The sequence below is a fragment of the Lepus europaeus genome, chromosome 12 (genome assembly GCF_033115175.1).
Source record: "Lepus europaeus isolate LE1 chromosome 12, mLepTim1.pri, whole genome shotgun sequence".
Lineage (NCBI taxonomy): Eukaryota > Metazoa > Chordata > Mammalia > Lagomorpha > Leporidae > Lepus > Lepus europaeus.
In genome coordinates, this window is record NC_084838.1 from 24,057,325 (window position 1) to 24,077,414 (window position 20,090).

At 43.4% G+C, this 20,090-nt stretch overlaps 1 protein-coding gene across 7 annotated transcripts in view; it reads right to left on the bottom strand.

The window, feature by feature from the left end:
- Window positions 1–20,090, bottom strand: part of PALM2AKAP2 (PALM2 and AKAP2 fusion) — a 371,129-nt gene that overhangs the window by 190,460 nt on the left and 160,579 nt on the right. For 3 of the 7 annotated variants that reach the window (XM_062207779.1, XM_062207778.1, XM_062207781.1), the window contains exons 7-8: window positions 17,804–17,902; window positions 5,374–6,069 (exon numbers count right to left, since the gene is read on the bottom strand). The exons of 1 other annotated variant lie outside the window; for it this stretch is intronic. In XM_062207779.1, coding sequence (XP_062063763.1) covers window positions 5,374–6,069; window positions 17,804–17,902 — 795 coding nt within the window. Of the gene's footprint in view, window positions 1–4,343; window positions 6,070–17,803; window positions 17,903–20,090 lie in introns of those variants that run through there. 3 more of the 7 variants (XM_062207780.1, XM_062207782.1, XM_062207786.1) reach the window with 3 other exon arrangements.

Below are 20,090 nucleotides of genomic sequence, written 5' to 3' on the forward strand. Positions count from 1 at the left end.
GGAAGGCCCAAGCCATGCCCAACTTAGCCCTTCTGGGCACAGCTGCAAGGTTCTGCCTCAAGGCTCCTGGGATGAAATTCCCAGCTCTGAGGAAAGCTGGCAGGAGTAGGGAAGAGAATGTTGTGTTCATACAGCTTTGGAATACAACTGCGTTTTTTTCAAAGGACAGAAAGGAAAAACATAAACAGCGATGCTAAGGCAAACTGTCAAATGGCACATCAGAACTCTTTTTGTCATTCATTTTGTTAACATCACAAGGCAGGTACATTCTGTAAACATATATGCCATACAGTACATTAACCATAAGAACATGAAAAGGAAGCCACCCTGTACTTCTTTTCTTTCTGTATTCCTGTTCTTTCACACCAGAAGGACTGCCTGAAATCTAGGGAGAATGTTATGGTTCATGAGATACGCTTTGCTCTTGATAAAAATACAATGACTTGCAAAAAACAGCCCCCGGTGACTACTAAGAGGCAGTATGAAGGGAAGATGATCATTCACACCTCTACCTGTATAAACTTAGAAAATAGTCACAAAATATAAAAAAGTCATTGATTTCAGGAAACATTTTATCTTCCTGCTTAGTAAAAGATTAGAACATCGAAAAATTATTATTATTTTATTTTTTACAAAAGTTAAGGCTGTCCAGTTCTTTGCTGCAGAACGTCTGCAGTCCCCAAAATTACAGATGATGTTTCCTCATTGACAGCAGGTGTTTTGTGCGATAATTCTGACCTTCTTATGTTAGACCAGAGTGGGGAGGGACAGAGGCCTACTTAAGTTATAGAGAAATTACCTGGGAGAAGTTGGCCTAAAGATCTCCAGGGAAATTTCCCTTTGAAATGTTCAGAATATGATTTTTATCCTATACCTTCCTACAAACAAACAGTAAATACTTTGGTATTTGTTGAAATGGGAGTTGTATTAAGAACTCTGCTGAAGGTATGAAAATATAGACACCTAACAGCATTGTGCGCCTACATAAAAGACTTCCTTTTCCTTAGAAAATGCAGGGAAGTTTTTCCGATAAAACCAGAGATACCCCATCTGCCTCATTACTTGAAGTTGTTTTGTGATCTACCCCAGTTACTCATGCTCTTGCTTTGTTAGACGATCCAACAGCTCAAAGGATAATGTCTGGTTTTATCCGCCTACACGGATTCAGTGTTACCTTGATGCAGAAATTGAGGAGCTTCCAAAAGTTGCATATTTCTAAAATTTCTGAAATCTATGTCTTAAATATGCTGAGAGTCTGTGGTTTCAATAACAAACATCCATGTTGCAAAAATACAACATGAAACTGCTTAACTTGGCATGGGTTTTGTTGTAACCTGACATCGAAGGAGATGAGAATATTTCTACAAGGAAAAGACCCTTTATGCAGTGAACCTCTCCAGTCCATCCACTGATGAGCACAGATGACTAAGCGTCTAGATTTTAAGAACGAACAACAGAAATCCTCAGTACATACTCTGCCTACGTGCATCTGTGTTTTAAACTGGGAGAGTGAATGCTTTTTCAAACAGGAAGACCTGGTGGAGTAATCTGAGTTTTGCCTCCATCATTGTATTTTCTCCCTGCTCTTTTGCTACCCATTGGTTCACTGAGAGTAAACAAATGGCAGTTTTCAAGGGTGTTCTGTGGTCCCTTGAAATGAAACTCTGCGGGAAGGGAAGAGAAATAAGCCATTTTTCACATTCGGCCTCAACATTTCACTTCAGATATGGTAGTATATCTCTAGGAAACTATACACACAAATGTTTATGTGTGTGTGTGTGTGTGTTCACTTCCTCCCATTAAAAACATGACCCAAACCAAAATAATATATTTTGTTTGCATGTAGAAAAGACATATTTATCATAAGGAAGTCAAATAAAATTACTAGGAAGGAGTCAAATCAAATCAACTCTAGAATTTGAGTCTTCTCAAAACCTTTGAATCATTTCAAGTTTGCTCAGGGAGCTTGGGCTTTTTGGGTTAGGCCAGAAGGGAATTCCCCAGCCCCTCTTCTACTCTACCCCCAATATTAAAGTGACATCACTGGGCATTGTCAAATCACTGACAGGCAGTTATTTTTCCTTATATAAGGAAAATAATATAATTATGGGTAAAAGAGGTACAAGGTGGGGGAAAAAGTTTCCTTAGTTTGTCTTATTGCACATTAAAAGAAAAAAAATTAAGGGTACAAAAGTCATCAAGATTTTTAGGATATTTGGGGTTAAACTTAATCCATAAGCTGTACTTTGGAAATTTATATTCATTAAATAAAAGTTAAAAAAAACCTTTATCATTCTAATCATTTAAGGATCTTCAATTAAATGCCATTGAAAAATCTACTTACAAGCAGATGAAATATTCCTCCTTTCCCTTTTTCTCCTCTATTTAAAAACTGCCCAACTATTAGTTAAAAAATATCATAGTTTTGCAACTTCATTACTGATTCTTTAATGAGTCTGGTTATGTAACTAAATGCTTTGCATTTTTGAAGGGTGTGATATCATACATGATAAAGTTTGTACAGAGAGAATGCCAACAACAGCAGGGAAGGCTGGCGGTTCACAATCACAACTCTGTCTACGTTTGCATTATCAAGGGTAGCTACCTGCTGCTGTGGGTGACATGACAGTCTCCAACCCTAAAACTGCTGGCTGAGCCTGAATTCCCCATTAGGAAAGGAAAATAATGGGAACTATGCAAATATATTTGCATATTCAGACGAACCTTCATTTACTGTGGCCACAAATAATTTGAACAAAAGGAGTGCACCTTACTTCAGAAACCATTACATTGTAAACTGCCGTATTTAATAATAAAAGTTTGCAGAGCATCCTAATTCATTCAATGTGCTCATCACTGTTCTCCTTGGTGCCCATAATAACTGATGAATGAGGGAGGGTTACCCACTGGTGATTTGGGTCTTAGGCTCAGTGCTGTAGTTAGAGGTGCAGATCGTTTTGTTCATGAGTAATTAGCTCACTTATAGAAGAGTGTGGCTTTTCAGGAATTGAGCTATCCTGGAAAACACATTCTGTTTACCAACAGTAAGGCCAGGGATCCTAAGTCCTACCAATCCACTCACTAACTGTGCTTTTAAAAACTCATATTAAAGAGTTTTAATCCTCAAGGAAAAATATAAACCACGGTAAACTTTCAGATTGTTTCTTTCCTAAATACATTATGAAAATAGATTGTCTAAAACAGTGAAATGTTCTCCTATGTAGATAGGTTTGTCTGCATGTCATTTCAGTGACTGTTTACGTGATGCTTAAATGACCATTTACTGAGGAAAATTATGCTGAGAGTAGTGAGATTTATAGGCATTAAAATCAAGTTTCTAGACAACAGGGCAGTTTTATTTCACTGCAGCTGCTTAGGTGAACCTGGTATTTCAAGAGAATTCCCTCACTCATTCAGAACCAAGCCATGGATGGGATCATTTGTTTTCTCTTCTTGAACATTCTTTTTTACACATTGGTGATAAAATTATTCATTCTGTGTTTGCTGAAAGTGTTACTAACTTTGAGAAACAAACAAACAAAGTATGCCAAACTCCCTTTCCAATTAGTATAAATATCATTTCAAGTCAAAAAATGAAAAAAAAAAATTTAGCACTGACTGAGCAAGATAAATTAGATGAATTTAGTTGGTTCTGTAATAAAATCTCTCATGGTAACCTTCTTTCTCATTCACTTTCCACAGAAGCTAGACTTGATTTAATGCATCATGTTACATGTTTTTTGGAACTCTTTGGGAACAGAGATAATTTTCTGCATGATTTCCACAACTGTCTCAACATCTGGGCAAGTAAGTTAAAATTAAGACAGCTCTTAAGAAAATCAGGTAAAGTGTGACATCTTTATTTCATTACTATATAGTTATTATTTTACTCAACTCCTTCCCTTTGGTTTTACCATACACACGGCTGATGATTCTGGGGGCAGTGTTAATAATTGATTTCAAGAACTCTTTATTGTGTTCTAGATTACAGAATACTTGTGAAGTTTCAGAATCTCCAGAAGTTTAAAAAACAATCCTTTGAGAAGTTCAGCCACCTGCCACTCAGCCAGTCTTTGAGGAATGGATGTAAGTACTTAACATTGAGAAGACAGGTCATTCTTCATCCTTTAACTTTTTTTTTTTTTTTTTACATTTTCCAACTTTTCTCGAAGGGCAGTTAAACCTATCCATTGAAGCTACCTGAAACATTCTCTTTCTCATGAGGACAGAAAGAAAAGGGTACAGAAACAAGGCTCTATAATCACCCGGGCACGCGAGATGAAGAGTGAACGCATTACAGCACCATCCAGGATGAAGTGGAAGCATCACAGCAACCACTGTAGGTCAGAAAAAAGCTATTTTAGAAATATGATCACTGCAGAGATACTCCTCAAAATGATCCCTTCATTGAAAATAGATTAACATGATCAGAAAAATCATGACAAAGAAAACAATATAAAAATTTACATTTTTTTTGAGAGAATAGAAACAAGGCTCATGGATTTGCCTGTCTACATTTGGAGATCACTACTGATGCTTAACACACAAGGTTTTGTTTCATGTCCTTAGAAAATTTAAAATGGTGCTTCTTATAGAAAGGGTTCATCGGTTAAACCATAGAAAGAGAGACAGCTCTGATGAGCAGGTTATGGGATCAGTCCTTACACTTCCGCCGTGATAAGCACTGGGTTCTTTGCTTTAACATCAATTTCATTTCAGTTTTCACAGAAGGAAAGCCAGAGATGCACAATACTGTAATCTGGAAGCTTAGGTAAGGCAGCTAAAAGCATCGCCCTAGATTGCACAGACTAAGGAAGGTCTGTTTTTGGCTACATTAGCAACCTGCTAGAGCCAACAGCATTTTGCCACACGAGATGTAAAAACAAAGATCCACAGCGAGGGAGGCAAGTGCTAAATCAGGGACGTGGCGGTGTGGGTTGTCTACGTGATAGGAACAGGCTACGAAAGCAAAGCCCCCGGTGCCAATGGGTTCAAATCCAGTCAAGTGAATTAAGGCTACTAGAGAAGTGGCTGATCTGAAGAGTCCATTCCAATCGAGCAGTCGGGAATTGATTCGCTCTTGAAGACACAAGGAAAGGCTTAGAGGAAAAGCAAGTTCTTGGGAAGAAAAAAAAAAGTGAAGCACACACATGCACGTGGTCTCTCAGGTGAGAAAAAAGGAAAACATGAGAGAGGTCAAAGCAATCCAACTGCAAGGCAAGGCAGGCGTTTGCTTCCAGTTCACAGTATTTGCAGTTAGTGGTACAGTGAGGTCTACGTGAGTGGTGGAGAGGACAGAGTCTGCCCGGAAGAAAGGGGGAGAAAGAAGTCACATGACAACACAGCATTGACAGCGCTTTTTCTTTTGGGTACCTGGGGCCGGCTCTGTAGCCAGGCTCTCTTCCTTCCCTTCTGGGGATGAGGGCTCTGTGGTGTCTGAGGCCGGCCTCCCAGACACAAGCTCTGCGGCGTTGCCGTCGATGGTGGACACATCCGTCACTGTCTTCTCCCTCAGCGACTTCTCATCGTCTTCGTCGATGAGGACCAATTCGGCCTTGATGGTTTCGTCATAGCCTAGCACCTTTTTAGTCTCTTCTTCATCCTCGATATTTTGGTAGCCCATAAAAATCATGGTGACGGGCTGATCCAAGTTGCCCTCCGGCCCTTCGGCACTGGGGGCTCGGGTCTGCTGCCCTGGGTTCCCAGAAGCATGGTCTTTCCTAGATCTCTGGACCATTTCTAACTTGGCTTCTTTACAGAGCATGTGTTCCTTCGGGTGGCTGAGGCTCCCGTCGGCAATCACAGTCCTTTCAGCCAAGGGCCCTCCTTTCAAGCTTGATTGTCCAGCCTTCTGAATAAGCTCTTCAACATCCTTTGCACTTAACGCGTGCACTCCGTTTTCTACTATGGTGCCTCCTGAGTGCACCTCATACACTACTTTGGTACCGTCATCATAGACCTTGACTCCTCTCTGTTGGACCCCCTCTGGGCCAATGGTAGATGTAGAGAGAATCTTGGTCTCTCCTGTTTGTTTGTCTGTCTCCACATTAATTTCCATGGCGTACATAGCTTGAATGAAAACAAGAGAAAGGAAGTGCATGTTACAACAAAAAAAGCCAGTGAATGGTTAATTGCCAAACAGACAAAAAAAAAAAACAAAAAAAAAAAACAGGCTCCATGCCCTTTCTATCCTAACCGCCAAGCATCTTGCATGTTAGAGTGAGGTGCACGTTGTGGACAGAGGTGATCATGTATGTGTCTCAACACAGCAGCTTAACGCACTGGGAAGACAGGTGCACAGAGGCTGCCTCTCAACAACACTCATACTTTTAAGGAGCATCTGCTAACAGCTGGCCACAAAAGACATTAGGTCAAGGTGTAAGGAATTACAGGGAGGCTGGCAATATGCAGGTTCACCTTCCTGGAGGGCTTCCTAGGCTGAGAGACAATTCTAAAGCCCTTGAAGAAGATGTGTTCCAGTTACGAAATCTTAAGAACTTTTCTTTATTGCACGTTCTCCCATTTTTTTCCCCTACATTTCCTTCAACTGCTAATGGACAACACATGCTGGTTTCCACAGGTGGAATAAGCCCAGCCTCCACTGAGCTATAAAATCTTTGCAAAAGTTGAAAAGGGAGGAAAACATTCATCCTCTGTGCTCTGTGAGCACTTCGGTCACCTCGCTCAGTTTCTAAAACAAGAAGCCGGAAAAGAACGAGAGCAGCACCAGCCTACGGCACTGGACACTGAGGATGCTGGCCACAGAGGGCTGTTCTCTTCTTCCACGCTCACAGTGCCACATCCTTGTGAGTCGGCCCCGTCATTGCTTCCCCATCTGTCTTCTTTCTGTTCCGCTGTCACTAGTGTGAGGTGCTCACGTCCCCTTCCCTAGATTCTGGAAAGAGATTCCTGCTGGAGAGCCTCATCCTCTCCAATTCATCCCAACCCCACGGCCAGCTGGACATTCCTGAGCACCAGCTCTCTCCTGTCCTGTGGACTCCTGCAATACCTCGCACTTCCCAACTGGTGGCCTCCCAAGCTCCTCTGGAGCACACACTCTAGATCAGAAGAAACTGGGTACAGACCTTTACCATAAAGCCACTGGCTCCAGGATCCCTCAAGCTGGATGACGCTCGGACACATGAACCTCAGCAGGTTCAAAAGTGATGTCAACGTCTCTCAAAACTCTGCCATAGTCTTGTTGTTAAGGAACCCCAGCACCACTGCCTGAATTTGCAAGCCAGGAGCCGCAGAATCATACCTGGTTTGTCCTCCTTTTCCTGCTTTCTCACAGCTGAATTATCACTGACAGTAACCCATCCCCCTTCCGACATCACTCTCCATTTCTCAACTCCGCCTCTGTCACCAGGGCCTGGTTCAGGCCCTCTTCCACGCTTGCCACAGCAGCCCTGTTTCTGATTTTACCTGACACTTTTTTCTTGCCACTGCAGTCCAGGAGACTTCAAACCACAGCTAGAGGGCCAAAGGCAGCCTGGGGCCTGTTTCTGTAGGGCCAGAGGAGGTATTTGAAAGGTGAGGGACAAAGAGAAAGAGAGAGACACATTCTACCTGCTGGTTTATTCCAGAGTTCCTGCAACAGCTTGTTCTGGGTCATGCTGAAGCCAGAAGCCTAGAACTCTATCCAGGTTTCTGATGTGGGTGGCAGGGACCCAAGCACTCAGGCCATTATCTGCTGCCTTAAAGAAAGCTCAGTTGACAGTGGAGGAAACAAGATTTGAACCAGCACTCTGATGTGAGATGCAGGCATCCCAAGTGGTGGCTTGACTAAAGTGCCACAATACCTGCCCCTGGCTTTCATATATATATGTATATGTATATATATATATATGTATATATATACATATATATATAAAAAGATTTATTTATTTATTTGAGAGGCAAAGTTACAGAGAGGGGCAGACACACAGAAAGAGGTTTTCCATGCACTGGTTCACTCCCCAAATGGCCACAACAGCTGGAGCTGGGCTGATTCAAAGCTACAAGCCAGGAGCTTCTTCTGGGTCTCCCACATGGGTGCAGGGGTCCGAGCACTTGGGCCATCTTCTGCTGCTTTCCCAGGTCATTAGGAGGGAGCTGGACTGGAAGTGGAGCATCTGGGACTCGAACTGGTGTCGATATGGGATGCTGGCGCCACAGGCAGAAGCTGACCCTACTACACCACAGAACCAGCCCCGTGGCTTTTATATTTTTAAAGGGGTGCAAAGAGAATAAGGGGTGGAAGGAAGGAAAAAGGGAGTGGGTTGAGAGGGAAGGAAGATATGAAAGGAAGGGAGGGAGGGAGGAGAGGGAGGGGAGGCAAAGAGGAAAAGAAGGGAAGGCAGAACAGAAGGAAATGGAAAGGAAAGGAAAAAGAAATAATATGCAGCAAAGACCATACATTATGCATAAAGTGTAAAATGTTTACAGTCTGGTCATTTACAGAAAAAGTACGCCAACTGCCGCCAACCTGGGCTCCATCCTGTCCACAAAAGCCCTTTGTCTGATTCTTGTACACAATACACAGCAAACTCCCTAGCTTGACATATAGTTCCTTGCAGAAGTTGTCCATAACATTTCTTCTCTGTGTTGTCTCTGAAGTCCCTCTTGTTCTCCATACAAACTTCCCTGGCCCCAGCAAACTTCTCACTATTCACAGAATTCCACTCAACATCCTCCCATGCCTGCTTCTCTATGACCTGCCATCCCTCTGCCTAGACTGCCTTTCAACCCTTCTCTGCTGGTAGGCTTCTCGCATCCTAGGCCTCATCGTTGCCTGAGTCCTTACCTCTTTTGAATAGCTACAAATCCCCCCCGGCCCGTGTTAGGAAGATGTAGACTCTGCAGCCATATGCTATGTCATCAAAGAATACCAGCCCTACACAAATATCTAAATATGACCTTTTAGGATTCCCTTCTCCAGAAAAATCATTCTTTTGAGTTTTTTAAAAAAATCTATTTTATTTGTTTGAAAGGCAGAGCTGGGGAGGGGGGTGCAGAATCTTCCATTTGCTGGTTCACTCCCTGAATGGCTGCAATGGTGGGGTTGGACCAAGCTGAAGCCAGGAGCCTGGAACTCCTTTTGCATCTCCCACATGGGTGACAGGGGCCCAAATACTTGGGCCATCTTCTGCTGCCCTCCCAGGCACATTAGCAGAGAGCTGGATTGGAAGTGGAGTAGCTGGGACTCGAACTGGTTCATGTGGGACACAACACTGCAGGCTGTTGCCTAACCTGCTGTACCACAATATCAGCTCCTCTTTTCCATTTCTACTTATCCAAATATGACACATTCATCAACAACAAGGTCAAGTACCCCTCTTCCACAAACTTTTTTTCATCCTCTCATCTCTAAGTCACCCCTCTCTTCTTCAGATTCTCCAAATACTTTTCTAGGCTTTTCTGAGGACATCGAACAATTTCCACTCAGTAGCATAGTTATTTGTAGGAATGTTTCATCAACTTGATAGGTTTTTGTATCCTTGAGTTCTAGTTTCCTGCCCGACATCTTTCTATGGTTCTCCTTGCCTGCTACCTTAGAGACTTTGGCATTGATGGTACCTGACGCATTGACCTGTGAAACAAACGTGACTCACTGGAGAGTCTCATCTGGTTATATTAATTAGTCGCAAATATTTTGCATAATATAGCATCAATGAAAATGTCCACATGGTGATTCATGTTTGAACTGGTTTTTAAAAATATTGTTCTATTTGCTTGTATATTAAGACACAATTCGCTCATGGTTAATCCTTAACTGATAAGATTATGAAGCAAAACCCAATGCCTGATCTTCATCATGTTCATTTTCAAAATTTCACTTGTTCAATGGAAAAATCTTGAGCTTCCTCAAATGACACCAAAGGGATGCCAACCAGTATGCATAAAGAACATGAGCTCACACACAATGACTTTGATATCAAAAGAATCATCTGTTATTTTTTGACTTTCCACAAAATGTGCCATCAGAGAAATGAATAGGCATTGAAAATTCTGCATAGACTCCAAAAGCCTGCTCTTGAACTGCTTCAGTTATATTAAAAGTTACAGTTTTGAGTTAAAAATATTATAGTCTATCACTATTAACACACTCATGGGATCTATTTATGAATAAATTCATTAAATAACAATTACCATGATTATTATTATTGTCAGTTTGTAGGTATAATATCTAATTATCCCCCTAAACATCCAGTAATATGTGAACAAATGACACATTAACCTACAATCAATACAGAATATGGAATAAAATATTCTGTTTTCATCTGCACATGTGCTAGGAAACAGACTACGAACATGGAAATGTGTGGACATGGCCCTCTCCCTACACCCTCCCATGAGATGCTGCCATGGGTTAGTTCAATTGTGTCTTCTCTGTTGTCCTAACCCCCAATCTCATTTTGTCTTTGCTTGCTCCTAGTATCAGAGACAGGACAGAAATAAGAAAATGATGATAAGTTCTTTTCAAGAAAAGCTAAGTAGAGTCACATAACAGAGAGATGAGGGAGGGCTTTAGTGGGCGGGAGGGTAAATGCTGTTTGGATATGGACAGAATATGCTGTGTTGGTGGATGACATTTTGGAGAACATGATGGGTGGAGGGAAAAAAATGGGATCTGAGAAGAACTGTTGCGTGGAGAGATAAAGTAATAGCCTTCAGAGACAAAAGTAAAGCCCAAAATTCATTTTTTATGGTCTTTGGGCCTCCAATTTTAAGCTGAATTAAAGGTGACATCTCTCTGGGGCTGAACCACATGTGACATGGTTTAATTATGGTTACATATTTACATCTGCATATTATACATGAGTTTTTCAGTCTTTCTAGATTATGAATATTTTAACCCATCTTTATGATAAAATAACATGTATTATGCTGTAAAATGCAACATGCACATGTAGTCTTTTCGCCAGATAAAACATAAGGCTTCAAGGGAACCAGTTATAGTAGATTCCTTAAGGGTGTGATCCTCCATCCATTTCTGCATTTGATTGTAGGAAGCGTAATTACACAGGTGAACACTCGGAGATACTCTGGATTAACCCAAAGGCAATATGTAGTCATCATGAACACGTGCATGTGTGTACTTGGGCATTCAGAAAATCACAAAGGAGATGTGCATGTTTATCATCCATGTGCTCTTTATGCATAAGCCTCTATATTTTGCTTCAGTTCTCAGCCAAAAAATATCCAAGGCTGTAAGTGAGTTACCTTTAAAAGCCAGCATTTTGTGTTTGATGCGCAAAACACACAATTTTAAAAATTCTTTTGCTTTCTACTTCCGCCATGCAGTTCATACCAAAGGCCAAAGGCCTCTCATCCCTCTAATAACAAGAAGACCCTCTCACCTGCCCTTGCCTTCTCCCAAGCTCCCCATGCCAGAGGCACACTGCAGTCTGAGTACCCAGGAGGGCAGAAAGGGCATGGGCCCTGTGTTCATTTTATAAAAACAAAAACCCAAAACCAGCAAGGAGTGGCTGAGTGAGGAAGCCTTTCCCATGGAGCCCATCTGAAGTCCATCTTCATTCCTGGGGGAGGGGAAGGAGGAGGCAGTTCCATGGGAAGTTCCCTGATAGGCTGCCTAGAATCTAGAAGCAGGTCTTTATTAAATAATATATTTATTGATTGATTTCCAAACATAATCGACTGATGACAACAAGATGGGAGTATATAAACTACTTTTATGGCTCATTCCAATAACCCAGTGTGGCAGCTGAGTAAAATGTTCATTTTATTCATGGAGAATAAAAATGGACATGGCTAGTTTCTTCAAAGGGACACAAAGAAATGACTGCACTGATCAGATTTGGGGCCTCTGTGTTTGAGCCCCTTCATTCTTGCTCCCCTATAGCTAATCTATCGGGGGGGGGGGGCCTAGAAGAGCAGAGACACTAAAATGGGGGATTGATCATGCCAGCCTCTAGGTTCTAAAGACACCCAGGTATAGAGGGAAGGCACCTGCTTAGCAACCACAGTGAGGGTTCCCAGGGAGAAGTGCCCTGGCCCAGGGTTCTGTGGAGCCCAGCAGAGAATGCTTCATTTTGGTTCATACGTACTTCCCTGGTGCCATACATCTCTCATTGCTGGTTACCTTCATCTTCAGCAAGAAGGAAGTACTACAAGGGCTGCAAGGAGCCAAAAGAAGAGGGAACAAGAGTATCTGACAAAAGAAAGGTAAGGGAACAATGAACAGGATTTCATTTTAGAATCAGTCCAAGACCATCCGAAATAAGACAGTATCCCAGCCTGGAAAATTCTGTAATTGTTAAATCTCTCAGCTCCGGCTTCTCACAGTCCACCTCCTTTGACTCGCTGTGATTGCTGTGATCATGGGAGGAGGAACAAGGCTGAGGGTCCACACGTAGTGGAAATGTACCACACACCCCACTGCCATCAGTCAAGTAAAGGGGAAGGAGAATGGCAGTGGGTCTAAATTCCTATCCAGCCCACAACATCCCTTTGGCCCACATTTTTTCCCATTTATACAATGAAAGGTCTCTAGCTTTGATATTTTATGGTGCTATGAACAGCCTGTGTGCCCAGTACAACAGGAGAGCAGTAGACGGCTCATGGCTGTCACTCACTCGGGAGGATATTTACCTTAGTCATCCTAGTCTAGTGAACACCAGGAACTGGCATGGCAATTTGCCATGAGAAAGACAAGCAATGCACATGTGTGACCTATTGAATGGACATACATGTGTGCTGTCTTATGCCTTCAAGCATATGATTCTACATATATATATTTGTGTGTGCATATATAACTCATATCTTCTCTTGAAATTGGGAATATAAAACTGGCTATTTTCACATCAACAGCAATGAAAATGAGGCAGTTAAGTGCAGATGAACCTCTTATCCCAGACAGCTATCTCTAATTTCAAAAACTAGTGATCAAAAATTCCTCGCAATCAATCATTTTCCCAAGATGCCTTCGTATGCCACAGCATGGCAGGGTGACAAGAGTTTACAATTCATGATGTATGCTAAAAATATTAGAAGAGAGGTATCTTAAGGTTCTCAACACAAAGAAATGATAAACGTTTATGGAGACTTAAATGCTAATTACCCTGAATTTGATCATCACACATTGTGTATACGCAGGGAATTACCACACTGTACCTCAAAACTATGTACAATTAGGTGACAATTTTTAAGTAATCCAAACATTAAATAAATATATAAATGAATGATACATGATCCAAGTCAGAGAAGAGGCATGGAGGTGACTCGTCCTCACAGCCCTCTCCTAGAATCCATCCTGCACGCACTGATCTTGGACTTCTGGCCTCCACGATACATTTTCATTTTTTTTTTCCTTTAAGTTAGCAAGGATGTGATATCAATGGATAACATAGGCAAAAAGTTCTTGTATCTGATTCTACTTCTATCTTTTCGGTCAAGAAAAAGTTTTCAGTCTGAAAAGTGCCTGAAAGAATGCTGCTGGAGAGGAGTGAAGCCCTAATCAGATGAGTAGAACAGACCGCGAAGTCATAGAGCCCCTGGGATATAAAGGTGCTCAGCTGCTTTATCACCCATTTTGTCAACAATGCTGGACACCGGAAAGGTGCTGGAAGCAAGCACTTAAAATTCTAGTTTTCAAAAATGAGAAAGAGAGGATTGTAAGCTACACGGGAGGAGCAAGATAGCAAGACATTAATATTCAAAGAGCAGGGGCTGGTGTTCTGGCACAGCAGGTTAGGCCACCCCCTGCAAAGCTGACATCTCATATTGGAGTGCTGCTTTGCTTCTGATCCAGCTGTTTGCTGATGCATCTGGGAAAGAAGGTGCTTGGTCCCCTGCAACCCGTGTGAGAGACCTGGATGCAGTTACTGGTTCTTAGCTTCTGATGGTCCAGCCCTGGCTGTTGTAGCCATTTGGGGAAGAGTGACTGGAGGTCAATCTCTTTCTCTCTCTCTCTTTTCAAATAAATGCATAAGAATCTTTTAAAAAACATTCAAGATCAGAGAGTACCAAGAGCCAGCATTTTATCAGGCAAAACTAGACAGATTAATATGAAAAATATAGATGTTTTTGTTCAAGGTTTCTAGAAAGAGTAGGCAAATGCCAGCAACACATTCATACTATGTGTGTGTGTGCATGCATGCAGTGTCTGGCTATCACAAAGCCCCTTACTTTCCTGTGGACAAGACAGAAGCATGTGCCTTGGGTGACAGAATGACTGTCAGAACTGGTTACTGGTTGCATGATTATGCGGCAGAGGGGCTGTTTTAGGATAACCGAGGGCCGAGGGACCCCTTGTGGAGTGTCCCCAGTGCTCTGGCTTTGGTTCCAACATGCACTGCTTTTCAACAGTGAAAGGAGGCAGACTGCTTTTCAGCTTTGAGGTGGTACTAAGAAGAGTAAGGCTGGGAGTTGGTACAATCATGAGTTATAGAGATCTCAACAATAGAAAGGAGACTTCCCCATCTTCAAAACTCTCAGACCCTTGATTCAAATGACATCTGATGCAGAAACACAACATGCAAACACAAGGATAGAAGAGCTGCTGAGTTTGAAACCGGAGAGAACAGTGCAGCCCTGGGCTCAAACCCCACACCATCCACCCCTCCCATCTTCCTATCCCGGTTCTTCAGTGACTGTACATCCCCCCCCCACCCCCCCACACACCCCCCAATCACCACCACTCATGGGAGACAGCCTACCAGGAAGAAATTTGTCAGACCTGCAAGGGGCAGAAAGGCGCACAGATATTCTCATTTTTGGCATTTGCAATTAAGAAAGGAAAGGACTGTGTTAAGTTCTATGTGTGAGCAGGTGAAGCAGGATGTGCACAATGGAGGGGAGTGGACCGCACATTTCAGCTGGGATGCTGCTCAAGCAACCACTCTACTGAGAAAGGAAATAAGAGTCAGGGCACAGGGAGATGACTTTGAAGCTTTCCTTCAGAGACAAAGCTGAAATGGCATCAGAGCCTTGCAGCATGTAGTCTGTGGTTCCATGCTCTGTTACGGAGAGTGATCAGCCTACCCCAGGGTGCCCGGGGCAGCCCTGAGCACAGCACTTCACGAAGACTGGAGGCAAAATGGGGAGTGTTCAGAAGAGAGGCCCGTGGATGGCAGGCTGTGTCCCTAAGCAATTTCATCATCTTGGGACCAGCTGATGAGACTAGGGCTGGGAGGGTAGAGGGGGTTTAGAATGAGGGGCTAGGAAAGTCATTTTCAAGTACTGGAAGGGAAATTAGACTCAGATTTGTTCTAACTCCAAGGGGCATGATAAGGACCAACAAGGGGAAGATGAAGGCGGACAAATGATGGCTCCAACACAGGAAGCACTTCCCAGTAGCCAGAACCAGCTAGAGATGGGATGGGCCACCTGAAGGGAGACTGAGTTCCAACCACGAGGAGTGAGACCACAGTGGAAGGACCATATTGCAGGGCTGCAAGGGCAGGGGTTCAAGGCCTGGATAAGGTATCGGAATAGATGCCTGTAATTCATCTATACAATAGCCTAAACTTCCAACCTCCAACTAGAAGATCTATCACGATTCTCAGTAATGACAATTATGTAGAAGACTTGTAGTGACAAGTACTACTGGTTGTAGGCTACCCTTGCTTTGTTTACTTACTGTAAACTATAATTGATAATGAACCTCAACACCTCATTCCCAAATCAGCATGGACAAGGAGTGAACCACATCAAAGCGACTCCTACAGCACTGCTCCTATGGATTCTCATTGTAGATGCATTTATACAAATTAGTGTCTAACTAGTAAACAAAAGTACGTGCAAGCTTATTTTTTAAAAGCTTCTGATTACCTTATACTTTAAAAATGCATTTGCTATTTGGGTCATTATGTTTTTGCAGTAATTTCAAATATGAAGGATGCTAGGTTGGGTAGAATATGTGTTCCTATTTACAGAGCACCATACCACATTGATATTTTACTACTGAACTCTACATTCTTTGACTACTGGCATTGCTAAGTCTTTTTCCAGTTCATAAAATTAGTTCTCATTCACTGTCTGTACTCAATCTATGAGCTGATCTATTAATTTCACATATGCTGTGTGATGTAGGGACTTCTAGGGAAGAGCTGAGAATCTGTTTGCCTACAACTACTGGGGATTATCAACGCCAGAGTCTCTGACAGCAAGCAGAAAGCTGTGAGGCTTTTCTACAGTTGTTACCCAGGTTGATCTCAGAGCACTGGAAACAGTCTGCAGTTTAAGTAATTTTCAGTGTGTCCTTTGTTGTGTGACTGAAGGCTATCCAAGGACACCCAGCCCTGGCCCAGGTTTGATTGGATACTACTTAACAGTCTACCCATGCTAGAGCTCTGTGAGTTGTAGGTACCAGTAACATGCCAAGGTGTTTACAGAATATCCAGTAGATATTTAGTCAGTATATTCACAACAGCCAATATACAGAATCAACCTAAGCATCCATCAATAGACAAGTGGATAAAGCAAATGTGATATATACACAATGGAATGCTATTCAGCCTTGAAAAAGAAGGAAATCTTGTCATTTACAACAGCATGGAGGATATTATGCTAAGCAAAACAAGCCAGGCACAGAAAGATGAGGATCGCATGATCCCATTTATATGTGGACGCTAAACAAGGTGAACTCACAGAAGCAGAGAGCAACATGGTAGTCACCAGGGACTACGGTAGGGGACCACTGGAGAAACGCTGGTCAAAGAGTACAAAATTCCATGAGACAGGAGGGTCAGTTCAAGAGATTGTACGATATGGTGACTGTCTTTAACACCAATGCATTGCATACTGAACATTGCTAAGAGAGCAGATTCTAAGTGTTCTCACCACAGACAGATGACATGTGAGGGAAGAAATTACAACACAAAGCCAGTGGGCCTGAGAACCATGTCAATACTTACTTGCCTTTGTTTTACTCTTGCAGTAAAATAAGGAGAAGCTATTTGCTCCATAAAATATTCAGATTGGCCTACATAAGAGATTCCCTATGGCTTAAAAGTCCATGTTCGTTTTGTTTTGTAATAAGTGTCACCGTGCGATTTATTTTAAATATAAACTTATGTAGAATATGTAAAGCATAGCCTAGATCCTCATACTTGAGTTCACCTGCATTGGTAGTAACTGTGCAACTGTTACTTTCATTTAACCCTCGCAGTGCACTTCTTGTTGTAGAGACTTATCGCTCAAAACCTTCCAGTTCTGATCTCCGGGGTACATCTGCAATCCACAGAGTGAAACATGGCCTTCTCCATACTCTATACCTTTTACAAATGTGTTCTTTTGTAAAAGTCCACAAATGTGAGAAATATTAGCAAGTTCCTTAAATTGCTCCTTCGCCCTCCCCTCAAAATACACCAACATAGTTAAGGAATAACTGCAGAAATGAGATGTCCTGGGAAGATATTTCATACTATTCACAAACAGCTCCATTCCCACAGGATGCATATGTTTGGAAGATACTTTTGACCCAGTTTCCGTCATAGCGCTTTTGGTCTGTGCAAACCCAATGAGAAAAACAAAAATTCCTGGAGGCAGAGTATAACAATCAGATTGGCTTTGAGAATAAAGACAAATACAAAGACCAGGAACACGGGACAAAGACTCCCCCAGAACTGGAGGCAAAATTTCCTCCCGCTGCGTTCTCAAGTACACGTCAGGGGAATACACAGGACTTTTCTACACAGTCCCTGCGTGGCCACTGTACATGCTGTGTCTGGGGCTGGGCTGGAGGAGGGGTACCCTACATAAGGATATCAGGGCACCCCTATCATTAATCAAGCTCAGAGAAGTGCAAGCCCCCTTGGACAGTCCTGGCATCAAAACCAAAGGGCTCCCCAGGACTTACCAGCTGCTCTGCTGGTCCCGTCCTGCCCAGGTGACAGTTCTGTTCGTGAAGAGAGGATTGGCAGGTTGGGGAGCTGGGAGGAAATGTAAGTTACTGCATCTGGTAGCAGAGAACAGGGAACACAATTAGGCTCAGTGCTGGAAGGCCCAATGGGTTCTCTGCCGAGACAGCAGCTTGTCTGCCCTACATAATGGACCGCTGCGGCGGCCACTGAACCAGAGGATCAGAATAAACAAAGACTAGCATTTGCCCAGTGACTGGTATTTAGCAGAGTAGCTGAGGTAGGACGGATCCTGGCCAGAGAGCTCAAACCCCAGGGGAGTCATCAGAAAGCTCTAGATTCTCAGAGGTCAATGGGTTCAGGGGGTGGAGGGCAGATGTAAGAGATGGGCTGGTGAGAGGCTTTATCAGCTTGATGGGATTGGTCAGATACAGAACATGGCACTAGAAATGTGCATTACATAGTACTGAAATAGACTCATTGTCTGAACTTACATAGATTTTTTTTTTTTTAATTTTTGACAGGCAGAGTGGACAGTGAGAGAGAGAGAGAGAGACAGAAAGAAAGGTCTTCCTTTGCCGTTGGTTCACCCTCCAATGGCTGCCGCGGCCAGCGCGCTGCAGCCGGTGCACCGCGCTGATCTGAAGGCAGGAGCCAGGTGCTTCTCCTGGTCTCCCATGGGGTGCAGGGCCCAAGCACTTGGGCCATCCTCCACTGCACTCCCAGGCCATAGCAGAGGGCTTGCCTGGAAGAAGGGCAACCGGGACAGAATCCGGCACCCCGACCAGGACTAGAACCGGGTGTGCCGGCGCCGCAGGGCGGAGGATTAGCCTGTTGAGCCACGGCGCTGGCCTAAACTTACATAGATTTTCATGCTTGATTAATTCAGAAGACCAATCTTACATGCATTAAGACAAAAAAAAAAAAAAACTTCAGAATTTATCCCAGGTTTAATATTTTAGCGTTGTTTTTCAGCCAGAAAATCCAGAAATTCTAAAGTACAACACCCAGTGAGTTTGCCATTGGTTCAACTGCAGGAAATTCTGTTGTGTTTTCCTTGGGCAGATACCTGACAAGCTCATTTAGGGAGGTGAGACCTTGGCCAGCCTGAACATGAGCAGGTGTGCAGAAGAAACCACTGGGGTGAGACAAGAAGAATCTGTGCACCCTCTAAGGGAAGTGGGAAAATTAAAGCAGGAAGACTCTAGAAGGCTGGGCTCCTTGGGATCCAATTCCTTCCTTGAGTCTGTGCACCAACCAGCACAAGCAAGGACCAGAGAGAGGGCCGATTTCCATAAGCTGGTCCCGAAGGGTAAGGACAGATTAGTAGCAGCAAGTCCATGGGACAAAGCAGCCACTTGGGACTAGAGGGAGAGCGCAGGAGAGAAGCAGGGCAGATCTGCAGAACTTCCAAGTTCCACTGAGGATTTCTAGAAATCTGTGGAATCAGATCTCAGTAAATCTATGTACATTCATCTGTGACGAAGGCTCCAGCCATCAGGACCCAGGGAGGTCTCACACACCGGTCACAGGTGTGCCTGGTGAATTCGATGGTGCATACAGTTTAGAGTGTAGTTAGCTCCAGAAGGTAGCTCCCTTCCAGATGTGCATGGCTGATGGAGACATCCTTGCCCCAAACTCACTGGCTACAAGTTTGAAGGCTACAGCTCCCAGAGGGTGGGGGTGGCAGGCTCCTGCTGAGATGAGGGAGTGGAGGCCAGGACATAAGGAGGTAGGCAGGGCTGCCCCTTCCCATGTATCACCACATATTCAATAAACCCTAAGGTTATGCAGCCAGGAAGTATCTGACACATCAGCACCAGGAATAACAAACAGGGCCTCCACATCTTCCATGGGAACATCTCTTCCTGTGGCCTCAGTCCATTACCTGGTCTTTCCCCGTTGAAGTCAAGGTGGACCCTCTCTACCATCACAGAAGGTGGGGAGCCACTCACAGCAGAAGTTGGAGATGACTGCTGCTTAGTTCCAGCACTGCTAAAATATCCACAGTAGCTATGAAGGAAACCTGCAGCTAAAGACAGAGGAACCCAACCGATGAAAGTTCCCCTGACAACAGGACTTCTGGGCAACTGAAGATGGAGATTTCCCAATCATTGCTATAAAGGTTTTGATGTGAAGGTGCCAGGCCACCACAGGCTGGCACGGGATGAAAACCCAAGATGAGTATCATATAGCAAGGATCAATGGAGGCCCAGGACAGACTCTCCTTTGCCTGTTTTGGCCAGGGGATTTCATGCCAGCTCCACAGTGAGTAAAGAATAGAGT